At 60.7% G+C, this 24399-nt stretch overlaps 1 protein-coding gene across 2 annotated transcripts in view; it reads left to right on the top strand.

Annotated features, from left to right (window-relative positions):
• Positions 1-24399, top strand: part of KCNQ1 (potassium voltage-gated channel subfamily Q member 1) — a 321916-nt gene that overhangs the window by 38928 nt on the left and 258589 nt on the right. Inside the window, exons 1-2 of one of the 2 annotated variants that reach the window (XM_072758720.1) lie at positions 1696-1997; positions 8145-8235. In XM_072758720.1, coding sequence (XP_072614821.1) covers positions 1858-1997; positions 8145-8235 — 231 coding nt within the window. In that variant the 5' untranslated portion in view covers positions 1696-1857. Of the gene's footprint in view, positions 1-1695; positions 1998-8144; positions 8236-24399 lie in introns of those variants that run through there. The other variant, XM_026003928.2, reaches the window with a different exon arrangement.

Below are 24399 nucleotides of genomic sequence, written 5' to 3'. Positions count from 1 at the left end.
AGGAGGATGGCAGGGTAGGGAGGGGGGTGGAGGGCGGGCACAGGTGAGTCTGCGATAGGGCTCCTCCAGGGGAAGAGGGCGAGCGGGCGCTCGGGAGCTGTGCGCAAGGTCACTGGACTCGTTCTCCCGTCACCTTCTAAGTATATGCTGGAGGGGTCTATTATTCACAGGCCGGCCAGGCAGCGGGCTCAGTGAGGTGCCACCCCAGGGAGCCTGGACCCGGATGGGCCTGGCTGCCCTGCAGGTGACCCTGTGGCAGGTGGGTCTCCGGCCCGGGGCCTGAGCCTTCCAGTCACCCCATGAAGTGTGGGCTGTGTGGCCCTGGCGGCCGCTGGGACTGGCCCTGGCCCTGGCCCTGGCCCTGGCCCTGGCCCTGGCCCTGGCCCTCCTGGCTACACCCACCAGGGCCTGTCCTCCCTCTGCAGGCCAGATGCAGCTTCTGGGAGGCCTGGCGTTCCTGCCACTCCCGATGACCCCCTGGGCAACTGCTTTCCAGGAGGCACGAGGCTTGCCAGGAGGAGGCTGCCACGGTTCCCTGCAGAGTCCTATTCTCTGCTGGCTGTTTGGTGCTATGTGGCTCTAGGCAGCTACTTACCGTCTCTGAGCTTCCCTCCTCCTCCTGAGGCACCAGCCCACGTCTCAGTCTCATGAGGGCTGGCATGGACAGCAGGAAGTGGGCTCCTGTGTGACTCACTGCCACCCTCCCGCCCTGCTGGGGCCTTCGACCTACTGGGTGAGGCCGTCAAAGCCACTTGGAAGGCTAGCTTGGGTGGCATGGTCAAGCTGTCCTCCGAAGTCACCCCCAATAGGCATGGCCCTTAGAGGGTGACAGGGGAGATGCCCAGGCCCCCCTTGCACACCAAAGGCTCTGTGCTGAGGTGGCTGTGAGGAGTGAGGGGACCCCAGGCATTGGGGTGACATGAGCACGGCCCTCGTGGTCGAAGCAAGCGCACAGCTAGTGCTGGGGGCAGCCCTGTCTCCTCCCTTGCCACCCTCCAGGCTGTAGTGGGGCACTGCAGGGTCAGCCAAGGTGGCCTGAAGTGCCTGCAGCCAGAGAGCCCCCTGTTTCTGTACCTAGCAGCCCTCGGGGTGAATAACCCCCCTTTGTCTGTCTGTCCTCAGGGGATGATTCCCTGTCCCTGTGGTGCTCTGCTGCTGGTGGGGCTGTCACAGGCCATCCTGGGAGAGCATGACCTGTCCCTGGGTTGTAGTTGTCCCCACGTTTCGGGAAGAGGCGGAGGAGGGGGTGTGGTCAGATCCTGGCACACCACTGTCTGGCCGGTGGCCTTGTGGAGCCTCAAGGGGCTGGTGGTGTGGATGCCACCCTGGCACAGGTCCCCCGTGGCCACCTCCAGGGGCAGCCACTCCCTGGGGTCACACCCTCAGAGCCTTCCCCCAGGGCCTCTTGTCCATACCACTGCCATCTATGTGCCCCCGGCCACTGGGGACCGCCTGCCCGCTCTGTGCTCACTTCAGAGGCCTCCACCCACCCCCAGGCTCCTCTCTGCCCGGCGCCGTTGGCATGTGTGCATGCAGAGAGCTGCCTCAGTGCTCAGTGCTGGTCCATTGGAAGGGCCCTGTTGGGTCCTGGCTGGGCCATGGGGGTGGGGGAAGGAGGAGAGTGGGGCACAGGGATCTCACTTCCTTTTTTTTTTTTTAAGATTTTACTTATTCATGAGAGACACAGATAGAGGCAGAGACAGAGGCAGAGGGAGAAGGAGGCTCCATGCAGGGAGCCTGATGTGGGACTCAATCCCGGGACCCTGGGATCATGCCCTGAGCCAAAGGCAGACACTCAACTGCTGAGCCACCCAGGCATCCCAGGATCTCACTTCCTGATGCAGTCTGGAGGCCTGCATGGAAGAGGCAACGCTGACAATTCTATTCACTGTGCTCCTGGGCTGCATTCAGTCAGTTGGTTGTTCAACAAACATTTGTGTGCCAGGCCTTCGGGGGAAACCAGCAGATGAGACCCTGCCTGGGAGCCCCCTCTGTCGGTGAGGTAGTCATGGGCAACAGGTGGGCAGCGGTCTGTGGGGTGAAGCAGGGGCCACGGGCCCAGGCAAAGTGTCTGAGGGCCTCCCTGCAGGGAAGCTCAGGCCTATGGGGCAGAGGCTGGCCAGAGAGGCTGCATCTGAGTTTGGGTGTCACTTAGAGGATCTCTAGCTCCAGAGAGGGCTGCTGGGATTTGCATTTTCCAGGACTGCCTGGCTGCCGGTGAGGGGAGGGGGCAGGAGGAGGTCCTGAAACCTGAGGTGGGGGGACCAGTGGCTGCAGATTGTTGGGGAACCCGAGACTGATGACTCCAGGGTGGGGTGACCAACCTCCAGGGAGATGCTCTGAGCACAGGACCCTGTGGTGTCCCCGCTAGAATGTGAGGTAGGAGAGTCCCAGGACTCCAGGGTCCCAGCCCAGACCACTTTTGGAAAAGATGTGGTCTGAAACCCCGCAGTGCTGAGGAGAGCCCCCATCTGGTGGTGGGCATGCAGGCTTTAAGCTCCTAAAAGCTCCTAGCCAGGTGGCCCCGAGTCTGTTTAGTGGGATCAGCACAAGGGGGCCTTCGGGAGATGGGGACTCAGGAGCTACACCCCTGCAGACCCAGCCGCCTGTTTTGGGGTCCTTGGGCTTGTGGATCAGGCTGCCTAGGCCGACCTTTTAAAGACATGAGCCTCAGAGCCACCAAATGATCCCCCGTGGCAGGTTCAGGGCCGGGTGGGGGCGCAGAGAGGGGTGGCCGGGAAGCCCTTGCCCTGGTGCTCAGAGATTTTGGGGTGTGGCAGCCAGCAGGTAGAGGGGAGATGGCTGGGGCTCACCTTGGGGTCTGGCCGGTGCCACATGGGGACCTCGAGGGGACATGTCCACATCCTGACCTCTGCGATCCTGACCTCATCTGGAGAGAGGGTCTTAGACATAGCTCAGTAACAAGAAAGGGTAAAGAGGAGCCTCTGAAGCTAGTTTGAATGATATTTTAAAAACTGATACCAACATTTATTTTTACCGGGTACCTAATACCGGCTTTAAAAATTCACAGGCACAGGATGCCTGGGTGGCTCAGCAGTTGAGCTGAGTGTTCCTGCCCCTGGGGGCTCTAGCACCGAGTGCCATGCCCAAGAAGGTGGTTCAGTCTTGGCCTGAAGCTAGGGCTGGGGTGGGGGGACCCCGGGGTCGGTCAGCTTGGGCTCACGGTCCCTGTGGCCCTGGACCTGCTCCTGCTGGCTCAGAGCCTTGACGCCCCCATCAGTGCCTGTGACTCTGACTCCCCGGAGGACCCGCCGCACTTCATCCCAAGCCCCCACCTCCTCACATAGGGTGATGGGACTCCTGCTGCGGGGGGTTTATAGGAAGCAATGCGGGCCCGGGCCGGGCCAGCAAGAGGACCTTGGGCAGGGTTACCCCCCACCCGGGGGACAGCTCTGCAGACCCGAGGCCACCCCCATGTAAGAGTCCAGTGTCATGGGGCAGGGCCCGGGCACCTGCCCTTCATTTGTTCAGGGGCCTTTGGAACATTTCTTCCAGGATGACTTTTGTACAAAGAGAAGTTCCTCCAATCGCATTTGGGGTTTGAACGTCCGTTCCTAATCTGTTGAATCACACGCTCAAAACCCCATCTTCCTTGGGCTTGAGGTCGCTGGGACAAGCCTGTTGTTTCTGTGCCTGCGAAGGTCCTGTCCTAGGTGGGCGGGCCTCTGAACCTCGCTCTGCCCCACAGACAGCCTGCCCGGAGCTCTGTCCGCTGCCACTGCTGTGTACAAGCACCTTTACTTCCTAAAATTTTTTTAAATGGTGGTAAAATACACATAAAATTTATGATCTTACCTGTGTCAAGTGCACAGCTCAGGGGTATTAAGTGCATTCACGCTGTTGTGCGGCTGTCCCCACCATTCATCTCCAGGACTGTCCGTCCCCCTGAGACACTGACCCCGTCCCTCCCCTGGCCCTGTGACCACCATCCACTCTGTCCCCAGGAGACACCCCATCACTCCCCCTCTGTGACCACCGTCCACTCTCTTTCCCCAGGAGTCACTGACCCCGTCCCTCCCCCGCCGTGACCACCGTTCACTCTCTGTCCCCAGGAGACACCTCATCTGTCTCACTGTCCATTCTGTCCCTGTGAATCTGGGGACTCCAGGGACCCCGGGGGAATGGATCACACAGGATTTGTCCTGCGTCTGGCTCTCTTGGCCTGTCTGAGGCGCCTCCTCTCCCTGGGCCCACAGGACTCCTGAAGCACTCACGCAGTCCTATGCTCAGTAAATTAAGCGTCCAGACCCAGCTCTGCTCATGTTCTCTGTGACCTCGAATTCCAGGGTAACCCCAGGGTAACCTGAAAGCAATGTTCTTGTGCACTGGGGGCCCGAGGACTACGGGAGCAGCTTTCTGCATGTGTGCTGTGTGTGGGGTTTGCCTTAAGGATCATTGGGAGACCCCCATCCCGGGGTGAGAGGTGCCTCCCAGCAGGCTGGAGAGACCTCGCTGTGGCCTCAGTGCTCCCGGGGTCCCCGCACCCTGCTGCACCCTCTTGCTGTCCTGGACCAGGGCCCTGGCATGCCGCCTGCATTCTTCCCCGTTCCCAGGGCACCTGGCCGCCGCAGGTGCTGAAATGATGACCGATAACGTTCAGGACATCCCCCTGGTGCTCCCAGCCCCGGCCCCTGGCCAACAGCACAAGCAGGGCATTGTCCCTTGGGGACAAGGAGCTGCCACCGCGGCTGGGGGCTGGCATGGCTGCTGGGGTGTCCACGTCCTTTGTGTCCCCAGCCCGGTTCCCGTGCCCTGACCCCAGAAATGGGCCAGATTCCTCCTTTCCTGGGCTGCTGTTTGCTGGCTCGGATCTGTGGCCACCTGGTACAGGAGGTTTGGGGGACGGGCTGGGTTGGAGGGGCGGTCTCACCCTAGGCTGTACCTCCACACCCCCCCTGGGCAGGGCCCCTGTCTCAGCATCTCTGAGACTCCAGGATCGCCCATGGCAGGACGGAGTAGATGAAAGGAAGCTTCAGGACACGGCAGGGCCGGGGAAGGACCACGTGTGTTTGTGCGCCAGCTGCCCCCGACCCCCCAGGGAAAATACTCTGCAGGGGCCCCGGGCTGCTGGCTCCCACCCCCTGGCCCAGAGCTTCCGTCGGCACAGGGACCTCCCTGTAACTTCTGACCAGGGACCAGGGGTGCCCACCCCCATCCTGATGTCCCCTCAGAGGGATGGCCAGGGCCTATGAGGAAGTAGGGCTGCTTCCCTCCTGACTGCGACCCCCGCCCTGGGTTCATCCTGCTTCCTGAACATAGGCCCTGGGTGGTGAGCGGAGGGGCTCCAGGGTGGTGGGCGGAGGGCCCCGGGGCAGCCAGCTCCCAAGCTGTGTGTGGCCCTCCTGTGGGGCCTCCTTGCTCCTGCCTGATGTAGTCCTGGCGAACTGTCACCTTCTGCCTTGTAGCCAGAGGTCATGCTAACTAACGGGGACGGTCGGTGCGGGACCACCACCTGGCAGGAAAAGGGTTGAAAAGTGACAGCTGGCCGACGCAAGGTCCACGGGGTCCTGGAATCGGTGCCACATGGAGGGGACGCGGGTGGCCTCTTGGGGCCCCAGAGCTCAGAGCTCAGCTGTGGAGGGCCTGGCAGGTGGCAGGTGCACATCAGGACGCTCCTGAGAGGGCAGACGCACCTCGGTGCCCATCCCTTGCTTCCCCTGCCTCGGGGGCAGGAAACCCTACAGATCCTGGAGCTGGTTGCAGCCCCGGGCCTCACCTCTCTTGCCTGCAGGATGTGAAGGCCTGGGGTGGGGGACAGCGGGGGCGTGGGGTTTGGGGAGCGTGACTCAGGCACAGCTGCTTTTGTGGAAGTGGAGACCATTGGTTAGAGAGTCACAGCTCCTGGAGATGTTGGCGTCCTGACCCTGGGACTTCATGCAGCGTGGGGTGGGGGGGGGGGGCTTGATGGGTGCGGCTCAGTGAGGACCTTGAGGTGGGACACCCCGGATTCCTGGTGGCCCTCAGCGCCCTCACAGATGTCCATAGGATGGAGGTGGGAGGGGCACGGGCAGAGGAGCCGCCGTCTCAGAGGTGGGACTAGGTGAGCCTGCCATGCTGCCCTCCCCGAGGCCACCTCTAGGGACCCAGCCTTCTTGTCACCTCATGTGACCTCACCCCAGGAAGCTCGACCCCCACTTGCCTGGCCATAGCACGGCCACATCCCCAGGACTTGGCTTACTGTCCCTAAAGCAGCCAGTGGGGGACCTGAGTGGTGGCGCCTGCTGGGGCCCGACAGGGAGGGGGGAATCTATCCTCTGGGGCTATGGAAGGAGAGGGCACAAGCTTGGGGCTCGTCCCCGGCCTGGTCCCTGAGGCCCTCCCCGGACATCCGGCTGCCCTGCCATCTGTGCCCGTGGGGAAGTCCCAGGGCTCTGGCTCGTGTTGATGGCGAAATAGGCTGAGGCTTCTGCTCAGCACATGGCCGAGGAGGGAGAGGGCAGGCGCCGTGTCTCCTTCCTCGGCCCTGTCTGCACCCAGAGACCTGGGGTGGGGCTGGGTGGGCAGCTCCTGACCAAACTGGGTAGCGAGCCCTCTGGGACTGGGGTGAGTGGGTAGGGGGACCAGAGGGGGTTCTAGGTGTGGCAGGAGCATGTGGCACCGTGCGCGTGGCCCTTTGCTCTTCCGGACTGTGGCTGGTGAGCTCCGAGCCCAAGCAGTGGTCTAGCAGCCGGCGGGTGCTTACGTTCTCCAGCGGCATTTACCTAGGTCCTGGTGGGATGGGACCCCACCCTGCTCACCCCCACCCTGCTCACCCCCACCCCTGCACGCATCTCACTCACCTCTGTCTCACTCACCCCCACCCCTGCACACCCCCCATGGTTCTGGCAGGAAGGCCTGGCCATACCTATTGAACTGCCTTACTGTGGGCTGGGGTCCTGCTTCTCCTTGGTGGAGGCCAGGTGGGACGGGACACCCTTCCAAGTGAGCGAGAGGGTCCGCAGAGTTGGAGTGGTGCAGAGCGTGGGTGTGCAGGGCCCTTGGCAGGAGATGGTACATGTGCAAAGACCAGGAGGCTTGATGCCATCTCAGGTTGGCCTAGGAGGGTTGGGGCGGCAGGGACAATAGCAGGTGCAAAGGCCCTGAGGCAGGCAGGGCCCAGCATGCTCAGGAGGAGGGATGGGAGGTGCTGTGTAGCCTGGGCTCACCGTGGTGTCCTCCTAGGCGGTGATGCCGAGGGCTCCGCCAGCTGCCGGTGGGGTGGGTTGTGGCGGCCCAGGGTGGAGGCTGATGGGCTGGGATCTGGCTTTGTAGGTGGAGCCTATCAGCCTGGGTAGTGAGGGAGGCGCAGATGGCAGGTCTGGGCCGATGCTGCTGAAGGGCAGAGGTGGGGTGGGAAGGGCTGAGCTGGTGCAGGGAGATGCAGGGGGCTTCTTGGTGGGCATGGGGTGGACGCGAGGGGAAGCCCTGGTAGCAGCGGGATCTTGGGCCGGGGAGCCGCCTGGGGTCTGTGTGCCCGGCTACGCACAGCTTTCTGCCATCCCATCAGTGAGGAGCCCCTGGAGCCCCCTAGAGGACTCCCCAAGACCGACCCCCTCCCCAAGGAGGAGGGCTGGGGTTGGCCCCCTGATGTCCAGGGATGTGGGGGGCATCTGCAGGGCCCCTGGTGACCGCCAGTCTTCTTTCCATCCCCATGGCACCCATTCTGGATGCTTCGTATAAAGGGAGCCACGCGGCACATGGCACAGAGAGTGGCTGCTTGGCACCTTGTGTTAAAGCCTGTCCTGCTATGGGGGGTCAGGCCACCGGGGGGCTCAGCTCAATGTGGGGGGGTGTCAGCCTGCCATGGGGATGGTCAGCCCGCCCTGGAGGGGTTCAGCATGCCATGGGGGCGTGAGCCTGCTGTGGGGGGGGTCAGCCCATCATTGGGAGGTCAACACGCCATGGGGGGGTCAGCACGTGTCCTTCACAGCTGGCAGTGCCCCCTGTGGGGACCAGGGTTCTGGCTTCTCAGACCTGGGGAGGGAGGGGCCTGGTCCCACGTGGCAGGGACAGGGATGGGGGCAGGGGTGGGAGGTGGGAGGTGCCCCCCTGGCCCCTGGGCCCATGTCGGTGGGGGTGGGGCGGGGAGGCTGGCCGCTGGAGCTGACCGCCGGAGCTGACCGCCGTGTCCTCCCGCCCCACAGCTTCCTCATCGTCCTGGTCTGCCTCATCTTCAGTGTCCTGTCCACCATCGAGCAGTATGTCGCCCTGGCCACAGGGACCCTCTTCTGGATGGTACGTAGCAGCATGAGGGGCCGTTGCAGCCGTCACAGCCGCTGGGGCTCTGGTCTCCTGAGCGAGCGGGCCGTGGGGTGGAATAAGCTGCATGATGACCCTGCCCTAGTGTCCCCTCTGCTGGCCAGCTGCTGTGGGACACTGGAGGTGTGGGGACCCCCACCCTCACTCCTACGTTGGCCGGGAGGTGACAGCCTGGGACTGGCGATCTGGGAGGGCTTCCTGGAGGAGGGGGTTTCTGAGCTGGGCTGGGAAAGGAGCACAGGAGGACCTGTCAGCAAGCTTGCCACAGCTGCCCCGTGGCCCTGGGTCTGGGTGACTCCTGACCTGGGCTGTGACCCTACACCGACCCTGCCCAGAACGCCTGGCCCACCTGACTGGCCCCTTCCACTGACCTGTGCCTGTCCACCTGACTTGAGATGCCCTTGTCCTAGTAAACCGCATGTCCAGGTGCACTCGGATCTGCTCAGAGACTATCCGGTCTCGTCGCCTCCCAGTGCTGCTTCCCTGACCGTCCTTGCTCGTTGGCTCCTCCTAGTGACCGCCACTGTCGCCGTTGGCCTCGCCATCAGGACAAACCTGATGGCGTCTGATGGGTGCGCGTCTGGCGGATGCATCTGGGGATGCTGAGGTCTGTCTGGGGTGAGGCCTTCCTGCCCACGACCACGGTGTCCATTTGCCAGGAGGCCTTCGGGCTTTGTGACGAGTCGAAGCCGGTCACTGTGAAGGGGGTTCCTGGTGATGGTGGTCGTTTCTGGCAACTGCCGCCACAGACGGACTTGCCCTGCTGCCGTGTTTTCTGGAGCGGTCTCTCTCTCTCTCTTTCTCTCTACGTGGAAGCCACTGGGAGTTGTCGCCTGTACAGCCCGTGATTTTATGACATTTGGTCATTGCTGGCGGTGTCTGTTCTCTGGTCCTGCAGAGCTTTCTGCATGTGGGCTGATGGCGGCACAGGCCTGTGTCACCAGATTGGGGTTAACGTGGTGGTCGTGACGCCCGTGGCGGCTGCGGGGCGCCTGGCTCTAGGGGGCGGGCAGGCCCCCCCGTGCTGCTCTGGAGGGGGTGCTGGCCTCGGGCTGGCAGGACCTGTGCTTTCCTGTTGGGCGAGTCCTTCGGGTCCGAAGTGAAGTTGACTTTGTCCGTGGAGCGGCTGTGACAGCGTCTGTCCTGATGGGGGTCTGCTCGCTGTCCTGTTGTTTTCTGTGGTCCTGTCAGATTTGGCTTTTTCACATAAAAGTAGGGACGTGCTTAGCGTCTAATAACAGGGTGATGAGAGTGGCAGCCTTTGGGAGACAGAGCTCCCCTCCTCCGCCCGGTCCCCTGCTCCTGGGGACCCACAGAAGCTGCCATGGGCGCCGACCTGGCCCCTCCAAGGACCCGGGGCTACAGCACCCGGGGAAGGCTGGCCGCTCCTGCATCCGGGCCGCAGGTCAGCTGCCACCATCCTCGAGGGAAACGTCCTCAAAGCCCTGCCCTGGTGGCCCTGGTGCAGGCAGCGGGGGGTTGGGGGTGTCCATGTTGACACCAAGGGTGATGCTTCTTGCTGGCCCTCCACCTGCTTCCCAGGGTGGGGACTGTCCTTCCCAGGGTGGGGACAGCCGGGGAGGAGCTGGGGGCGGGGACAGGAAAGGTGAGAGGGGAGGGGTCTCTGTTTCGGGTTATCACATGGCCATCCGAGCCTGGGCCCAGACCCCATGGAGCGCATCTACTGTGCAAGTCCAGGTGTCTCCCTTTCCTGTCCACACGTCCGAGGTGACCGATCTCCTTACCTGCTGGAAGCTGAGGCTTTGGGAGCAGTGGCTGGACTCCAAGGGGCCCTCCTGCTGGATGAAAGTGCTGCCGGGCACAGGGGCTCAGAGAGAGTTGGGGGCCTGGGCCCGGGTCCTGTGCAAGTGTCCTGGGGCAACGTAGCAAAGTCGCACAGATGTGTGACTCGGAGGGCATTTATCTCCCACAGCCCCAGAGGCCGGGAGTCATAGGTAAGCGGCCAGGACAGTGTGGTCGCTCATGGTGATGCTCCCCTCCAACTGTGTCCTCACATGGAGGGAGGGGGCTCCCCAGTGTCCCTTCTTACAAGGACACTGATCTTCCAGGGTTAGGGCCTCCCTGCAGCAACCTCCCGTTACCTCAATCACCCCCATAATGACCCCATCTCCAAATACAGCTGTGTTCTGAGGGTCTGGGGGTTGGGATGCCAGTATGTGAACTTGGAGAGCACACAGCTGGGACCATAAGGCCCCCCTGATTTGGGTGATACTCCGATACTGGGAGTCCTGCTCTGGGGCTTTAAAAGTCTCCAACAACATGGAGTTTCTGGGTTGCTGTGAGGCAGGGTGTGGGCACCGAGGGTCCTGAGTTCAGGTGGCGACCGTACCACGTCCTCGGGCAGCTCCGACCCGGCCCCCAGGTGCAGCCGGGAGGGGAACAGAGCCTGGTGGAGCCGCCCGTGCCCGGCTGGTTGGGCCCCCATGGACACGGCTCCCAGGCCCTGTGCGGGGCGTGGAAACCAGACCAGCAGAGGTGTGACCCCACGACAGCCCCGGCGTGGGGGGCAGACCCTGGTCTGGCCTGGTGCCCACTCTCCTGTTGCCAGCCGGCCGGGAGCACCTCCAACCTGGACAAGGCTTCTCACGCTCAGAGCTCACAGTCGATGGGCTGGGGAGGCAGCTGAGGGCTCCAGTCGCATCCTGGCAGCCCCCCCATGGCCCCTGCCCCCACTCAGCGCCCAAGCAGCTTCCCCATCCCACCCACCCTCCAGCATCCCACCCGCCCCCAGCATCTCACCCACCCCCAGCATCCTGGCTGCCCCCCAGGATCCCGGCTACCCCCCAGCATCCCACCTGCCCCTCAGCATCCCAGCTGCCCCCTAGCATCCCACCCGCCCCCAGCATCCCGGCTGCCCCCCAGCATCCCACCTGCACCCAGCATCTCACCCATCCCCAGCATCCCACCCCCCCCCAGCATCCCGGCTGCCCCCCAGCATCCCACCTGCCCCCAGCATCCGGGCTGCCCCCCAGCATCCCACCTGCCCCCAGCATCCCGGCTGCTCCCCAGGATCCCGGCTACCCCCCAGCATCCCACCTGCCCCTCAGCATCCCGGCTGCCCCCTAGCATCCCACCCGCCCCCAGCAGCATCCCACCTGCACCCAGCATCTCACCCATCCCCAGCATCCCCCCCCCCCCCCAGCATCCCGGCTGCTCCCCAGCATCCCACCTGCCCCCAGCATCCCGGCTGCCCCCCAGCATCCCAACTGCCCCCAGCATCTCACCCACCCCCAGCATCCCGGCTACCCCCCAGCATCCTAGCCCCCCCCCCATCTACCTGCCTCTTCTCCCAGGGTGGGGGGGCCCTCTCTGCCAGGCTTGCCGTCCAGACATCTGTGAGGTCCGTGCGCCATCTGGTGGCCGTCATCTGAACCGCAGGCACGGGCAGAGGAGTGGAGAGGCGTGTGGGTTGGGTCCTGTACCGGCCCAGGCCCCCAGGCCGGCTGTGCCAGCAAACCGCTGCCCTGTCCAAGCAGAGAGCCTGCTGCCGCTGCGCCCCACCTTCCTCGACCTTTTGAGGGCCGAGACCCCGCACAGCGTCCCATGTCTTCCGCCCTGTCATGTCTGCTGCCTCCTGTACCCCCGTCCCACCAGGGCCCTCTCCACCCGGCAGCCTTCTTTGGTTGGGGTGGGTGATGCTTTTCAAAACAAATCTGACCATTCCCCCAGTGCCCCATTGAAATATGCTTGGCCTCTCCCTCTGCGCCTCCAGAATGCTGCACCTTCGGCACCCGTGCCCCCATAACTCTGCCCTCCCTCCCTCTACCTCACTCTCCCTCTATCCCAGTGCACTTTTGCTGACCCAGCTGCCTCAGGGCCTTTGCACGTGCTCTGCTCTTGACCTGCTATTTCTTTGGCATGTTGCATGACTGACTTCTCATCCAGTTCCAGGCCTCTGCTTGACTGTCGCTGCCTTCTGAACCTGCCGTCCAGGGTTCCCCATTCCTGATGCCCCGAGGCATCTGCTCTTTCCCAGCAGTCTGGGCACGCATGGGGCTGGGGGGGGGGGGTCCTCCATGTGTGGGTTTACAGCTTTCCACGGTTGTCAGTCCCTGAGGGCAGAGGTGCGTGATTGCACTGACTGCACATGCCCAGCCTGATGCTCCCACGACTTGGGACTTCTCTGCCTTGAGGCCCTGTGCCCAGAGCTGCCCCTGCGGACACCCCAGGGCCTCAGCTGCCCCTGCCCTGTGAAGTAGAGGGGTGGTCAGGACGGCCTCAGACTTAGCCCTCCGATGGCCTTGCTAGGTTTCTAAGGACTCCCCGGCTCAGTGGCTGCATGGAGCTGGATATTCGAGGGGGTTTGAGCTGGCCATGTCCGGCTGCCACTGGACCGTTATGGCCATGGTAGGCACTGGGGCCCCAGTGGGGAATGAGGCTGCCCTGGGCCCAGCCTCCAGGGGCAGATGTGAGTTATGTCCCGTGGTGGGGCCAGGAAGGAGGTGCAAGGTGAGGAGGGACAGGGTAGGACGTGTGTGCAGACGCTGAGGGCTTATCCAAGGAGGGGAGAGGGCCAGGGGGCCAGGGGAGGGGCAGCTGCGGGGGGGGGACCGGGCAAGCGCAGGGCCCCCAGGGAAGTCAGGGGTGCTTCCCCCGGGAGGTGTCAGACCCCAGGCAGAGGGAGACCTGCTGTGGGCTTCTGGGATGGGCTTAGGGAGCCGAGTTAAGGAGTTGGGAGCCCCGGGCATGGCAGGCCGCCAGGGGGCGCTGTTGTCCGCAGGATGCGGATGCCGCTGGCCAGGGCCCAGGGAGCGAGGGAGCCAGACCGCAGCTGGGAGCCGGGGAGGGGCCAGTGTGGGCTCGGGGCTCGGGGCTCCGCGAGCAGCCCGGTGTGTACATGGTGGAAAAACGTGTCTGTGAGCTGAGCTGTCCCAGAGAGCCCATATTTCTGCCGTTGCTTTCATGCACTCGGCGTTTACGGAGCCGAGCGCTGTTATCTGGCCGGAGCCAGGGGCCCCGGGGCGGCCTCCGAGGGATTAAGCGTTCTGCTGAAGCAGGCGGATTTGGTGCGCCTGCAAAAGCCATTTTGGGAGGCATCTCCTCTGTGCTGCAGGTCGGCCCCGCCGGTTAGGAGGCCCACGCGGGACCTGAGCCCCACTCCCGCCTCCTGGGCACAGGGCTCCCGCTGGGGGCATGTGTGTGGGCCCTGGCTGTTGCACGGTGTGTGTGCCTGGTGCGTGCACAGCCCTGCATGTCTGCTGGTGTTTGTCCACGCGGCCGCGTGCGTGCTTCCCGCCTGCTTGCTTCCCGCCTGCGTGCTTCCCGCCCACATGCTTGCCCGCAGGCTGCAGCAGGCACACCATATCTGCACCTCCAGGGGCCAGTAGGCCCAGGTGAGGGGCTGGGTGTTGTCCCTCCCTTATATTTTTCGGGTCCCACACAAAGAGAGGCACCCAAAAGCACGACACTAACTCCGCGGGTTTCGGCCTCCCAGTGCCGAGCATACCAGGGACTTGCCCCGCGACGCTGTGGTTAACAACCCCGTGAGCCACGGCGCGGAGGCCTGGGTGATGAGGTCATCGCTCGCGGCTTCCTCCCTCACTCCGAGGCTCCCTCGGCCGGCCGTGGTGGTGACCCAGCCCTCCTGCCGGCTGGCCTGCCCCCCGGGGGCTGCAGGGCCTCAGGTTCCTAGCTGCACCAGGACGCTGGGCTCCCATCCCCTGGAGCGGTGTCCAGGCCCTGTCCTCCGTCCCCCAACCCCGCAGGCTCTTCCTGCCCTTCAGACGCCAGCAGGGAGGCTCGGGCTCACTGCGGGGCCGTGGCAGCCGCGGGCCCGGGAGCCTGCTGTGTGCACACCCTCTGCAGGTCCATCCCTCGCACCAAGGGGACTGACTCACGGGGCTTTGGTCACTCGTGGCTGAGGTTTAACACTCACAGACGCCAAGGTCTTATTTTCCTTGGGGGCCACCTACCCCTGGGAATGCTCCCCTCACCTGGCCTTCCCCTCCCCACCAGCAAACCCCTTCCATGTCCCATGTAGCCCCGTTCCTGCACGCCCCACCTTCTGGCCGACACCAGGTGTTCCCTGCCTCCTGTGCCTGACCACCGGACCTTCCGGAGAGACCTCCTCCTTTGTCTCTCTGTCCCTGCCACGTGAGAGCCACGCAGGGGGGCTTAGTTCCCACTGCCCGGCATTTCTCTCAAGTCCTGCCTGAGGCCGGGGGCCACCCCCACCCAGCACCCTGGTTGGGATGCCCCCTGCGTATGTTCAGCCAGCAGACATTCATCAAGCACCTACTATGTGGTGGGGATAAGTGTGCAGACAGGACACGGCTTCGTGTCTGCACCCTGCAGGGCCCTGCCTGAGAGGGGCCGGCACCCAAGCTTGGTGGGGGCGTGGCTGTGCTGACCCCTCAGTCCCCAGAGCAGGAAGGCAGTGCCGTGTGTACTGCCGTGTGTCTGTGTCTTGTGCACACGTGTCCTGCGAGCTCTCGGTTGGGCTGTTGTCTGGCGTAGGCGTTCGGATTGTCCCTCTGCAGGGCGGGGGCTCCCGGCTGACCCTGGTAGCCGAGCTTCCAGGGGCCGACCAGAGCCTTGCTGGTTTTGATAAAAACACTAAAAGCTAAAGAGCCCCAAACAACGGTAACCTGCATTCTGGACATTTCTGTGCCTGTGAAATGGAGAAGAGCAGGGCGTTTCTCTTCAAGGGGCTCTGGCGGGTGGGGGGACGTGGTGGGCCTGGGGTTCCCGCTGCACGGCCGTGGTACCGAGCACCTGAGGCTCTGCTCAGCTTTCTGCTCATGTGCCCTGAACCCCACCTGGGGTCGCCCCAGGGTGACAGGCGCAGGGACGCTGGCCTCTGGGACGGGGCAAAGGTGGCCACGAGGGCCCAGGACACGTGTGGAGGACCTGGATGGTGCCTGTCTGGTGGGGGCATCTCCCCTGTGCCAGCTGGGGTGAGGGAGGCCCCAGCAGGCCCCACAGCCCCCTCAGTCCCCTCCGTCCAGGTCAACTCCCAGTGGCCCTGTTGGTGGCCCTGGACAGCCTCAGGGGCTTCTCAACAGACTCTGAAATCGTTGCCCTCTAGGGGACTTGGCGGGGTCCCCAGAGCCCCTTGCCACTGGGCAGGGGCCCCCGAGAATGAACCCTGCCCCCCTGGTGATGGTGGGCATTGGCCCGACCCACCTCTGCAGCCCCGAAGCAGGCCCCCAGCACGTTGACACCTGCTCCCTGGGCGTCCCTCCCACCCTGCCACCGTCCCACCGCAGCCCACGCTGCCCCAGATCTGGGGTGTGTTTTCCTCATTGTGCGGGGCTGTCACAGGCTTGACCTCCGTGACCAGGGCCTTGGTCATTCCTTGGAGACCTTCCTCCCATGCTCTGCGGGGCCGAGGCTGCTGTGCCTGCTTTAGGAACGGGACGGCGCCCCGGCCCCCGAGGAAGCGGAGGGTGGAGGGTTCGAGGCTCGCGGGGCTGCAGGCGGCGGCTGGGGCGTCCCCGCCAGCAGGGGACACAGTCCCCACCCCACCCGGGACCCCGTTCCTGGGGAGGGTTACAGGGCTGGGGCTGGCTGCGTTCCTGGCCTGGAGGCAGCTGCTCCTGAGGGGACAGCTGACATTCCTTCATGCGGGGTCTGCGCTCAGCCGAGAGCTGTGAAAGCAGGAGTCCTCGCTGTAACCGGAACCTTCTGCCAGCACACCGGGGCCCTGTGTGTGGAGGGGCCTGCAGTGGCTCGTTTTCTGTAACAAAGACGTCCTCTGTGAGGCCCACAGCCGGGCCCGTTATCTGTCGCCAGAACTGTCATATCGATCAAGCCTGCTCAGGACGAGGTGGGGGCTCGGACAGGGGTCGCAGAAACGGCCCCAAGTGTCTGACGCTTTCCTGCAGAATGCCCCAAGTCCCCCACAGATGGCCGCCTGGATCTTCCTTTCCACGTGGCCCTCGAGGGAAAGGGGAGGCAGCCCCTGGCTTGGGCCTGCTGCCGGGTCCCCGGAGTCCGAGGGTGACCTGATGAGGGCCGAGCGGGGGGCCCCTGAGAGCAGCCACGGCTGGCTGGCACCCGCCCCTCCTGCCCTGTGGGTCGCCCAGGTCGGGCCTCACCGTGTCTCTGTGGTACTTCCCTCTTGCCGGCTGTGAAGCCGTGGGGTGGGAGGTGTGTGCTGGTGTCTGCTGGGAGCCCGGTGAGAGCCCCGGCCGCTACCCCATCTGCCCTGGGCCCCCCGAGCGCGCTTGACCTACAGGCCTCAGAGCACAGAAGAGGTGGCCTGCCTGCCAGGGAGCACTTCCGCCGGGAGCTGCAGAGCTCAGGGGGCCCCATGGCCTCCTTGGGCACCTGGGTGCCCGCGTGTGCGAGGTTTCCAGGCTTTTCTTCCCGGAGTGGCCAGGTGCCTGGGTGGTCTCACATTCCCCCACCCTGTACCCCGCTGTCTTGTCTTTCCTCCTTTCAGAAATTGTGATGATTCAGCTCCAGGTTGGTAACCAGAGACAGAGCCGCCCTGGGCTGGGGTGCAAGGGGTGGTGGGAACGAGTGGGGCACCCCTGACTCCGGGCGGGTTGGGGGGACTCGGCTCAGTCTCCAGCGTCAGCTAGAAAGCAGACCATCCTGGCTGCCTGGAGGGTGTTGCCCGTGTGAGGGTGCGTTCTCCTGCCCGGGTCACCCATCAGCCACCCCCGGGAGGACGGTCCCGGCGTGGCGCTTTGGGTCCGCCCGGAAGGCGTGAGGAAGGCGTGAGCTCGTGAGGGAGGCCTGGGCTTCCTGGCACTCCCAGGCCGGCTCCCGTGTTTTCTCTCCTGCCCGGCCCACCAAAACTCGTCAACGTCTCCCTGAGGCCCGGGACAAAAGTCAGACGCTGGGGTGGGGGCCCCTTGCTGAGGGCCCCGCAGGCTCCTCCATTCGGGATTTAGCGGGATTAGAGTGTGCCGTCCGTGGGACAGGTGTTTCCTTTATGCTCTGCCCGAGGGCTGGAAAGACGCTCGTCATTAAGTGCCACATTCAGTGGGGGTCTCCGGCTCGGGGTAGCTGGAGGGCCGGGTTTTGTGAGGGCCTTGTTTTCACATCTGACCCCGGCCAGCTGGAGAGCCTTGTTTTAAGCACAGGGTAACAGCTGACATAACATAACGGGGACCGAGCTGAACAGGCAGCGTGTCGCCGGGCGCAGGCGGGGCCTGGCACTGGCACTCCGCGGGGGGCTCCCGGGGGCTGCCCTGGGGAAGTCGTCCAGGGTAATGGGATGAGCCCGCAGGGCCTCGTGGCTGTGGGGCGCAGTGTGGCGGTGTCTGCCAGCTGTCGCGGCCCGCACGAGCGGGCTGCCCGAGTGGCTGGTCGCCGGGCGGGGGCCACGGGCCCGTGCAGGTGCCGAAGCAATTGCCCCAGGGCACTGCATTCAGACGGGTTATAATCATGTTCTCTGCCTCCCCAGGTCACACAGAATGAAAACCAGAGCCCCGGCTGTGCGGCCACTGAAGTGTGTCATTGTGTGACTTCACGGGCAGGAAGAAGGGGGCTCGGTGCCGCTTTGTGGGGTCGGGAGCCACGGCCACGCGCCCAGCCCCCACCCCCGGCCCCTGCCTCACTCAGCTGACCTCAGGGCTGGGGCGCAGCAGCTCCTCCACTGCCTTTTCTGCTTTCTGGTTATAAAATCACGTTCTAATCGGGCACATTTTGTGGGGCAAGTGGAAGGGGGCACCGCAGGGGACCCCCAGGACCGGGGGCTGCTGCTGCCAGCCCTTTCTAAGAACCAGACAGAAATGGTCTTGACCAGGGGTCAGCACACTGTGCCCAGAGCATGACCCATCAGTGCCTTCTGCACCCTTGGGTGGGCCCCAGCCTGGCTCCACAGGGCTCGATGACACCCAGGCTGTCGGAGGGGGCCTGAGAAGCCCACCAGGCATCTTCAGGCTCACAAGAATCGGGGCGATCCTGCCCTCCCTAGCCTGTGGCTACTGAGCCCCTGGGAAGGTGAGTTCCAGGACTCTCCTTGGCTGGCGGCTGTGAGGCACAGACCCCCAGCCCGAGCCCCAGGCGAGGGGTGCCACAGTGGCACCTTCAGGTGGACCCAGCCACCAGCAGGCCAAGGACAGTTCCTCATGCCCAACGCCAAGCTGGAGCACCCGCGGCCAGTGGCACTGTGCTCCCAGCTGGGTCGAGGTCGAGGGTAGCTGACGTCGCCGATAGGGAAGACGTGCCTGGTGTGGCCCTGAGGCCACGGGCACACACATGCGCGGAAGTGTACACGCACGCCTATGGACACGCACGTGTGGACACACTCACATGGCGCGCTTGTTCAGGCACCCGCACGTGTCTGCGTGCACACGTGCGCACAAGCACACTCAGCCCTGAGCTTCGGGCCGGCAGGGAGCGAGACCCCCTCGGGGCCGCGTTCCATTTGCACATTTAATCCAGAAACTGTCAGCACGGAAGCCTGGAGGAGAACAGAATGTCAAGTGTGTGCTGAGAGGCGCGGCCTGCCCCCTTTCCTGGCGGGCGATGATCTGGTCAGTTTCCGAGCACGATGAGCTGAGAATAATTTGTGCATTCAGAGCAGGGTTCGGCGGGGGCCGGGGGAGGGGCGGGCAGCTCGGCTTCGTGTTCAGTTTCCCGAGCTGTCCCTGAGCCTCTTCTCGGGGGGCCCGCTCCCCGCACCTGGCTGGGGAGGGTCGGGGACGAGGGCCACGGTCCTTGCAGGTGGGACCCGTGCTGGGGTCCGGGTGTTCCTCATTTCTCATGTCACCTACCCCATGGGGTCCTGGGACTTGGCGATCTCTGGGAAAGCCAGGGCTTTGCCACAGCCCCCGTGACCTCACTGCTGTTTCCGGGGAGTGGGGTAACTGGGGAGATGGGCTTGGCCCCGGATGGGATCCCCTGAACTTTTCCTGAGACGGCCCCCACCTGCCATGGTCTCTGTCTTCATCGTGGGTTCAAGGTGATGTCCTTTTAAGTGAAGACATGTGTTGTTGTGCTCAGTAGCTCTGGGACGTGGGGACACCCCCCTCAGCTGGGTACTCATAAGAACTTCTAGCTTCTTCCCAGGGTTCAGAGGCCCCTGTCCTAAGACTCCATCACTGGTTCCTGTGTAGACAGACAGCCGAGGGGTGGTGGGGGCAGCAGACCTGAGCCTCCAGGCTTCACCCCTTTCTGGTTTGAGAGAAGGACAGGCTTGCTCCTAGGTGTGTCTCTCCAAGACCTCCAGCCCTGGGGCGCCGCTAGGGAGACTGAAGGAGATGGTTGGGGTCCAGGCCCCTTGAGACTGCCCAGTAGGCCCACCCATGTTACCCCAGTTCCCTCATATGGAAAACTGCAGTGATGTTGGCGGCTCTGACACCTGAGGCCATGGGGAGCAGGCATGTACGGTGCAAAGTTCTCAGTCCACAGGGCCAAAGGGACAGTGGTGGATGGTGGTAGACTGTGGTGGATGGTTGTGGATGGTGGTGGATGGTGGTGGACTGTGGTAGACAGTGGTGGGCAGTGGTAGCCAGTAGTGGATAGTGGTGGACAGTAGTGGATGGTGTAGACAGTGGTGGGCAGTGGTGGACAGTAGTTGATGGGCAGTGGTGGATGGTGGTAGACAGCGGTAGATCATAGTGGACAATTGATGGTGGACCATGGTGGATGGTGGCAGACGGTGGCCTCCTTGTCTGGGCAGGTGTGTGGTAGTGGGGTAAGGGTGCTGGGGAGGTGGGTGGGAGGGCCATCTATACCCCACTCAGGTGCCCTGGTTGTGAGCCAGCAACCTGGTGGCAGCATGGGTACCTGGACCTACAGGAGCTGCTGGTTTATCTCCACTGCTCTCTTAACCCAAACCAGCCACACTGAGGAATAATCGACACGAGAGAGATGCCATATTTCAAGTGCACAGTTTGGTAAATTTCGACCTGTGTAGACACCATGAGACCATCAGGACAGCAGATACCACCATCCTCCCCAAAATGTCCCTGTGCCCTTGGGATCCCTCCTCCCACCTATCTCCACTCAGGAGGTACCCACTGACTGGCCTTTGTTTTCTAGAGCTTTCTATAAACAGACTCCTACACCGGTGCCTTCCTGTGTAGCTCCTTTCACCTGACATCATCTCTTGAGGCTCATCCAGGTGATTGTGTGTGTCAGTGGCCTGTTCTTCTTTATCACTAGGTCGTATTCTGCTGCTTATTAAGTCATAAAGACTCTTTATATATTAAAGATACGTGGGTGTATGTTCACAAATATTTCTCCCCCGTCTATGATTGCCCTTCTCATTCATGGAACAGTGCTTTTTAAAGACAAAACGTTCTCCATTTTAACAACATCAGATTCATAGCTTTTTCCTTCTTTTTGCTTTTTGTATCTAAGAAGTCTTTCCCAAACACGTGATTACTAAGATTTTCTTCTGATAGTTTTAGTGTTTGCATTTAGGTCCATGAGTTTGCTTTTGTATACCGTGTAAATTATGGGTTGAGCTTCCTAGTTTGATACGTGAGTGTCCAGTTGTTTCAGAACCGATTGTTGACAAGAGCGTCCTTGACCCATGCAGCCACGTCATGACACCATTTTAAAAAGCCAACTTATGAGAACACGGACCTGTTTTTGGATGGTCTATGCTGATGCGCTGATCTGCTAACCTGCGTCTGCGCCAGCACCGCACCACCACGATTACCATAGCTTTATAAGAAGACTTGAAATGAATTAAGATAATCATCCAACTTTGTTCCTCTCTTTTGTTTTTTTTTTTTAATTTTTATTTATTATTTATGATAGTCACACACAGAGAGAGAGGCAGAGACACAGGCAGAGGGAGAAGCAGGCTCCATACACCGGGAGCCCGATGTGGGATTCGATCCCGGATCTCCAGGATCGCGCCCTGGGCCAAAGGCAGGCGCCAAACCACTGCGCCACCCAGGGATCCCTGTTCCTCTCTTTTGAATTGCTGATTACCCCAGGTCCTTTGCATCTCTACATAAACTTTTGAAGCTGCTTCTCAGTTTTCACAAAGAAGCTGGTATGGGTTACGTTTGGGATGGCACTGAATCCAGAGATCAGCTGGGGGGAAGGATTGATCTGCTGAGATCGAGTCTTCCGGACCATGGATGTTGTACACCTCCCCGTTTATTTAGATCTTGAATTTCTGTCCGGATGTTTTGTAGTTTCCAGGACAAAGGTCCCGTGCATCTTTTGTCAGACACCTAAGAGTCTCCCGTGTTTCATGCTGTAGTCTGTGGTACTTCTTTGGTTGTTCGTTGCTGGTATTCAGAACTATAATTTTAGTACCTTATGTCTTGAAACTTTCCCAACTCGATTCTTACTTCTGGCAGCTTTTTTAGTGGATTCTGTGGATTTTTAAAAAAGATTTTATGTATTTATTCATGAGATATACAGAGAAAGAGGAGAGACGCAGGCAGAGGGAGAAGCAGGCTCCCTGCGGGGAGCCCGACGCGGGACTCGATCCCGGAACTCCGGGATCGCACCCTGAGCCGAAGGCAGATGCTCAACTGCTGAGCCACCCAGGCGTCCCAATTTTTTTTTTACATCAATAATTATGTCTTCATATAAAGGCCATTTTACCTCTTCCTTTCCAGTCTGGATGCCCACTAGTGTCTCTTGTCCAACTGGCTGCCCCTGCAGTACCGTGTCTAACAGAGACAGGCTAAGCGGACATCCTTGCCTTGCCGCCAATTGTGGGAGAGACACGCTGTGCTTCTCACCACCACGCGTGTTGCGGGCAGGTTATCTGCAGACCTCCTTTCTCAGATGGAAGGAGACCCCTTCTGATTCAAATGCTTGAGAGGTTTTTTAACATAGGAGGATGTTTTTTTCCCCATCCCTTGAGCAAAGTGTGGTGAATCACGTTGACCGATTTTCAGATGTTAAACTAAGCTCCCGCTGCTGGATAAACCCTACTTATGCATGTCATACTACTCTCTGTGTGGACTTTTGGGCCTGATTTGCTGAAATTTTGCTAAGGACTTTTGCATCTCGGTTCACGAGGGACATTTTCTCTGGTTTTCTTATAACATTTTGGATTTGGTACCAGAGCAGTGCTGTCATGGTCCAGTGCACCAGGCTGTATTCTCGCTTTATATGGGAGAAGAGTGTGTGTGGAATCAGTCTGTGTCTTCCCCACACCCATGGTGGAATCCGTCAATAAAGCTCTCTGGGCCTGCACTTTTCTTTGTCAGAAGGTCGTTAACTAGGTTTTAAACTTTTTTTTTTTAATTTTTATTTATTTATGATAGTCACACAGAGAGAGAGAGAGAGGCAGAGAGAGAAGCAGGCTCCATGCACCGGGAGCCCGACGTGGGATTCGATCCCGGGTCTCCAGGATCACACCCTGGGCCAAAGGCAGGCGCTAAACCACTGCACCACCCAGGGATCCCAGGTTTTAAACTTAATAAAATATTCAGGCTACCTGCTTCTCTCTGAGTGAGTTTTGGTGTTCTGTATGTTGAGGGACTTTGTTCGGTTCACCCAGGGTGTTAACTAACATCTATGGGGTATGTAGTGATGTCACCTCTCTCATTCCCGATGTTGGTAATTTGTTTTTTTTGGGGGGTGTGTGTGTGTGTGATCAGTTTGGCCATGAGTTCAGTGATTTTATCAATCTCAAAGAACCAACATTTGATTGAAGTTTCAATGTTTCTTTTCTGCGATTTCACTGGTTACTGTACTGATTGTTATTCTTTATTGTATTTACTCAGTTTTCGTTGACTGGCCTTGTGTGTGTGTGTTAAGGTGGAAGCTGAGGACGTTGGTTAGAGGTCCCTGTAATAGGGGAGTTTGGGGGTATGCGTTCCCCCTAAAGACTGGAGTTGCATCCCACAGATTTTGATGCATTATGTTAGTTTCATTCCATTCAAAATATCTCCTGATTTTTTTTCCTTCTTTGATGCCTGGATTATTTAAGGGCATCTCTTCTTTAAGGGGATTACTTACTTCCCAAACACGTGAGGGTTTTTGAGCTACCTTTCTGATACTAATGTCTACTTTAATTCATTTGTGGTCAGAGAAAATACTTCATATGATTTGATTCTTTTTAAATGCAATTAAGACTTGTTTTATGGCCCAGCATGTGGTTCATGTTGGTATGTATCACACCGGGCATGGGCGAACAGTGTGCATCCTGCTGTTGGGAGCACTGCCCTGTAAACCTTGAGTGGTGGCTGCAGTTGGTGGTGGGGTCTGCTGTGTCCTCCTAGGTGTCCTGTTGGCTCGTCCTGCTGAAGACCGCAGGCTCTGAGACCTCCAGCTCCAATTGTGGGGCTGTGTGTGTGTTCTTCGGGGCTGGTCACCCTTGCACAGTGTATTATGATACTTTGTTATTGATGTATCAACATTTAGGACCATTATGCCCTCATCACTACAAAACTACCTTCATTCCTGGTCATGTTCGCTGCTCTAAAATCTACCTTGGCCTCTCCAGCTTTCTTTTCTTAATGTTCCTGCAGTGGTTTTTTTTTTTTTTTTTAATTTTATTTTTATCCTATGTGTGTCTTTATATGTGTAGTGTGCTTTTTATGTGAAACATATGCTGAATCTTAACCTGATTCCAAATGCTTTTCTTTTAATGGGTCAGAGTTAAGTCCATTTGCATTTGTTAGCATGACTTATATTCTTGGTCTCTGTCAGAGTCTTTCATGACTTGGGTATTTTGTTTTCCCTATAAGATGTACATTCTTTGCTTTATAGAAATACTGTGATATTTGGGGAGGCTCACGCTTCTGTTCTGATGGCTACCTCTGCACTCACACCTGTAGCATTTCCCATCTTTGTTTTCTCATGTAACCTGTCACAGTCTGGTATGTTGGCACGCATCCACACTGCTGGACCCCCACCTGCCGCCCAAACACAAGTGGCATGCATAGCCCACCTGCGTCCAAAGCACAGGTGGACCTCTGGGTGCCCAGAGGAGAGACAGTGATGTGCTATTGTGACCTCACTGGGCAATGTGGCTCCGTGTGAAGGTAAAGGAATGAGTCAGGTGAAAATTTCTGTCAGGGGTGTTCCTAGCAGAGGGGACAGCATGTGGCGCCCTGTGTCAGCCCTGGCCTGACTGGTCCTTCTGTGCCTGAGCTGGATGGGGCCTCGGACACCTGCCTGTGCTCCCTGTGGGAGCCTGTCTCCACTGCAGGGTGTCAGGGGACCCCTGAGGCAGGGGGCTTGCTGGCCCGAGGGCAGGAAGGCAGTCAGGCCCGGGCAGGGAGAGAACAAAAC

This window comes from Vulpes vulpes, chromosome 5 (assembly GCF_048418805.1).
Source record: "Vulpes vulpes isolate BD-2025 chromosome 5, VulVul3, whole genome shotgun sequence".
NCBI lineage: Eukaryota > Metazoa > Chordata > Mammalia > Carnivora > Canidae > Vulpes > Vulpes vulpes.
The sequence above is the reverse complement of the archived record's forward strand: the minus strand, read 5'-3'. Positions and strand labels throughout refer to the sequence as shown.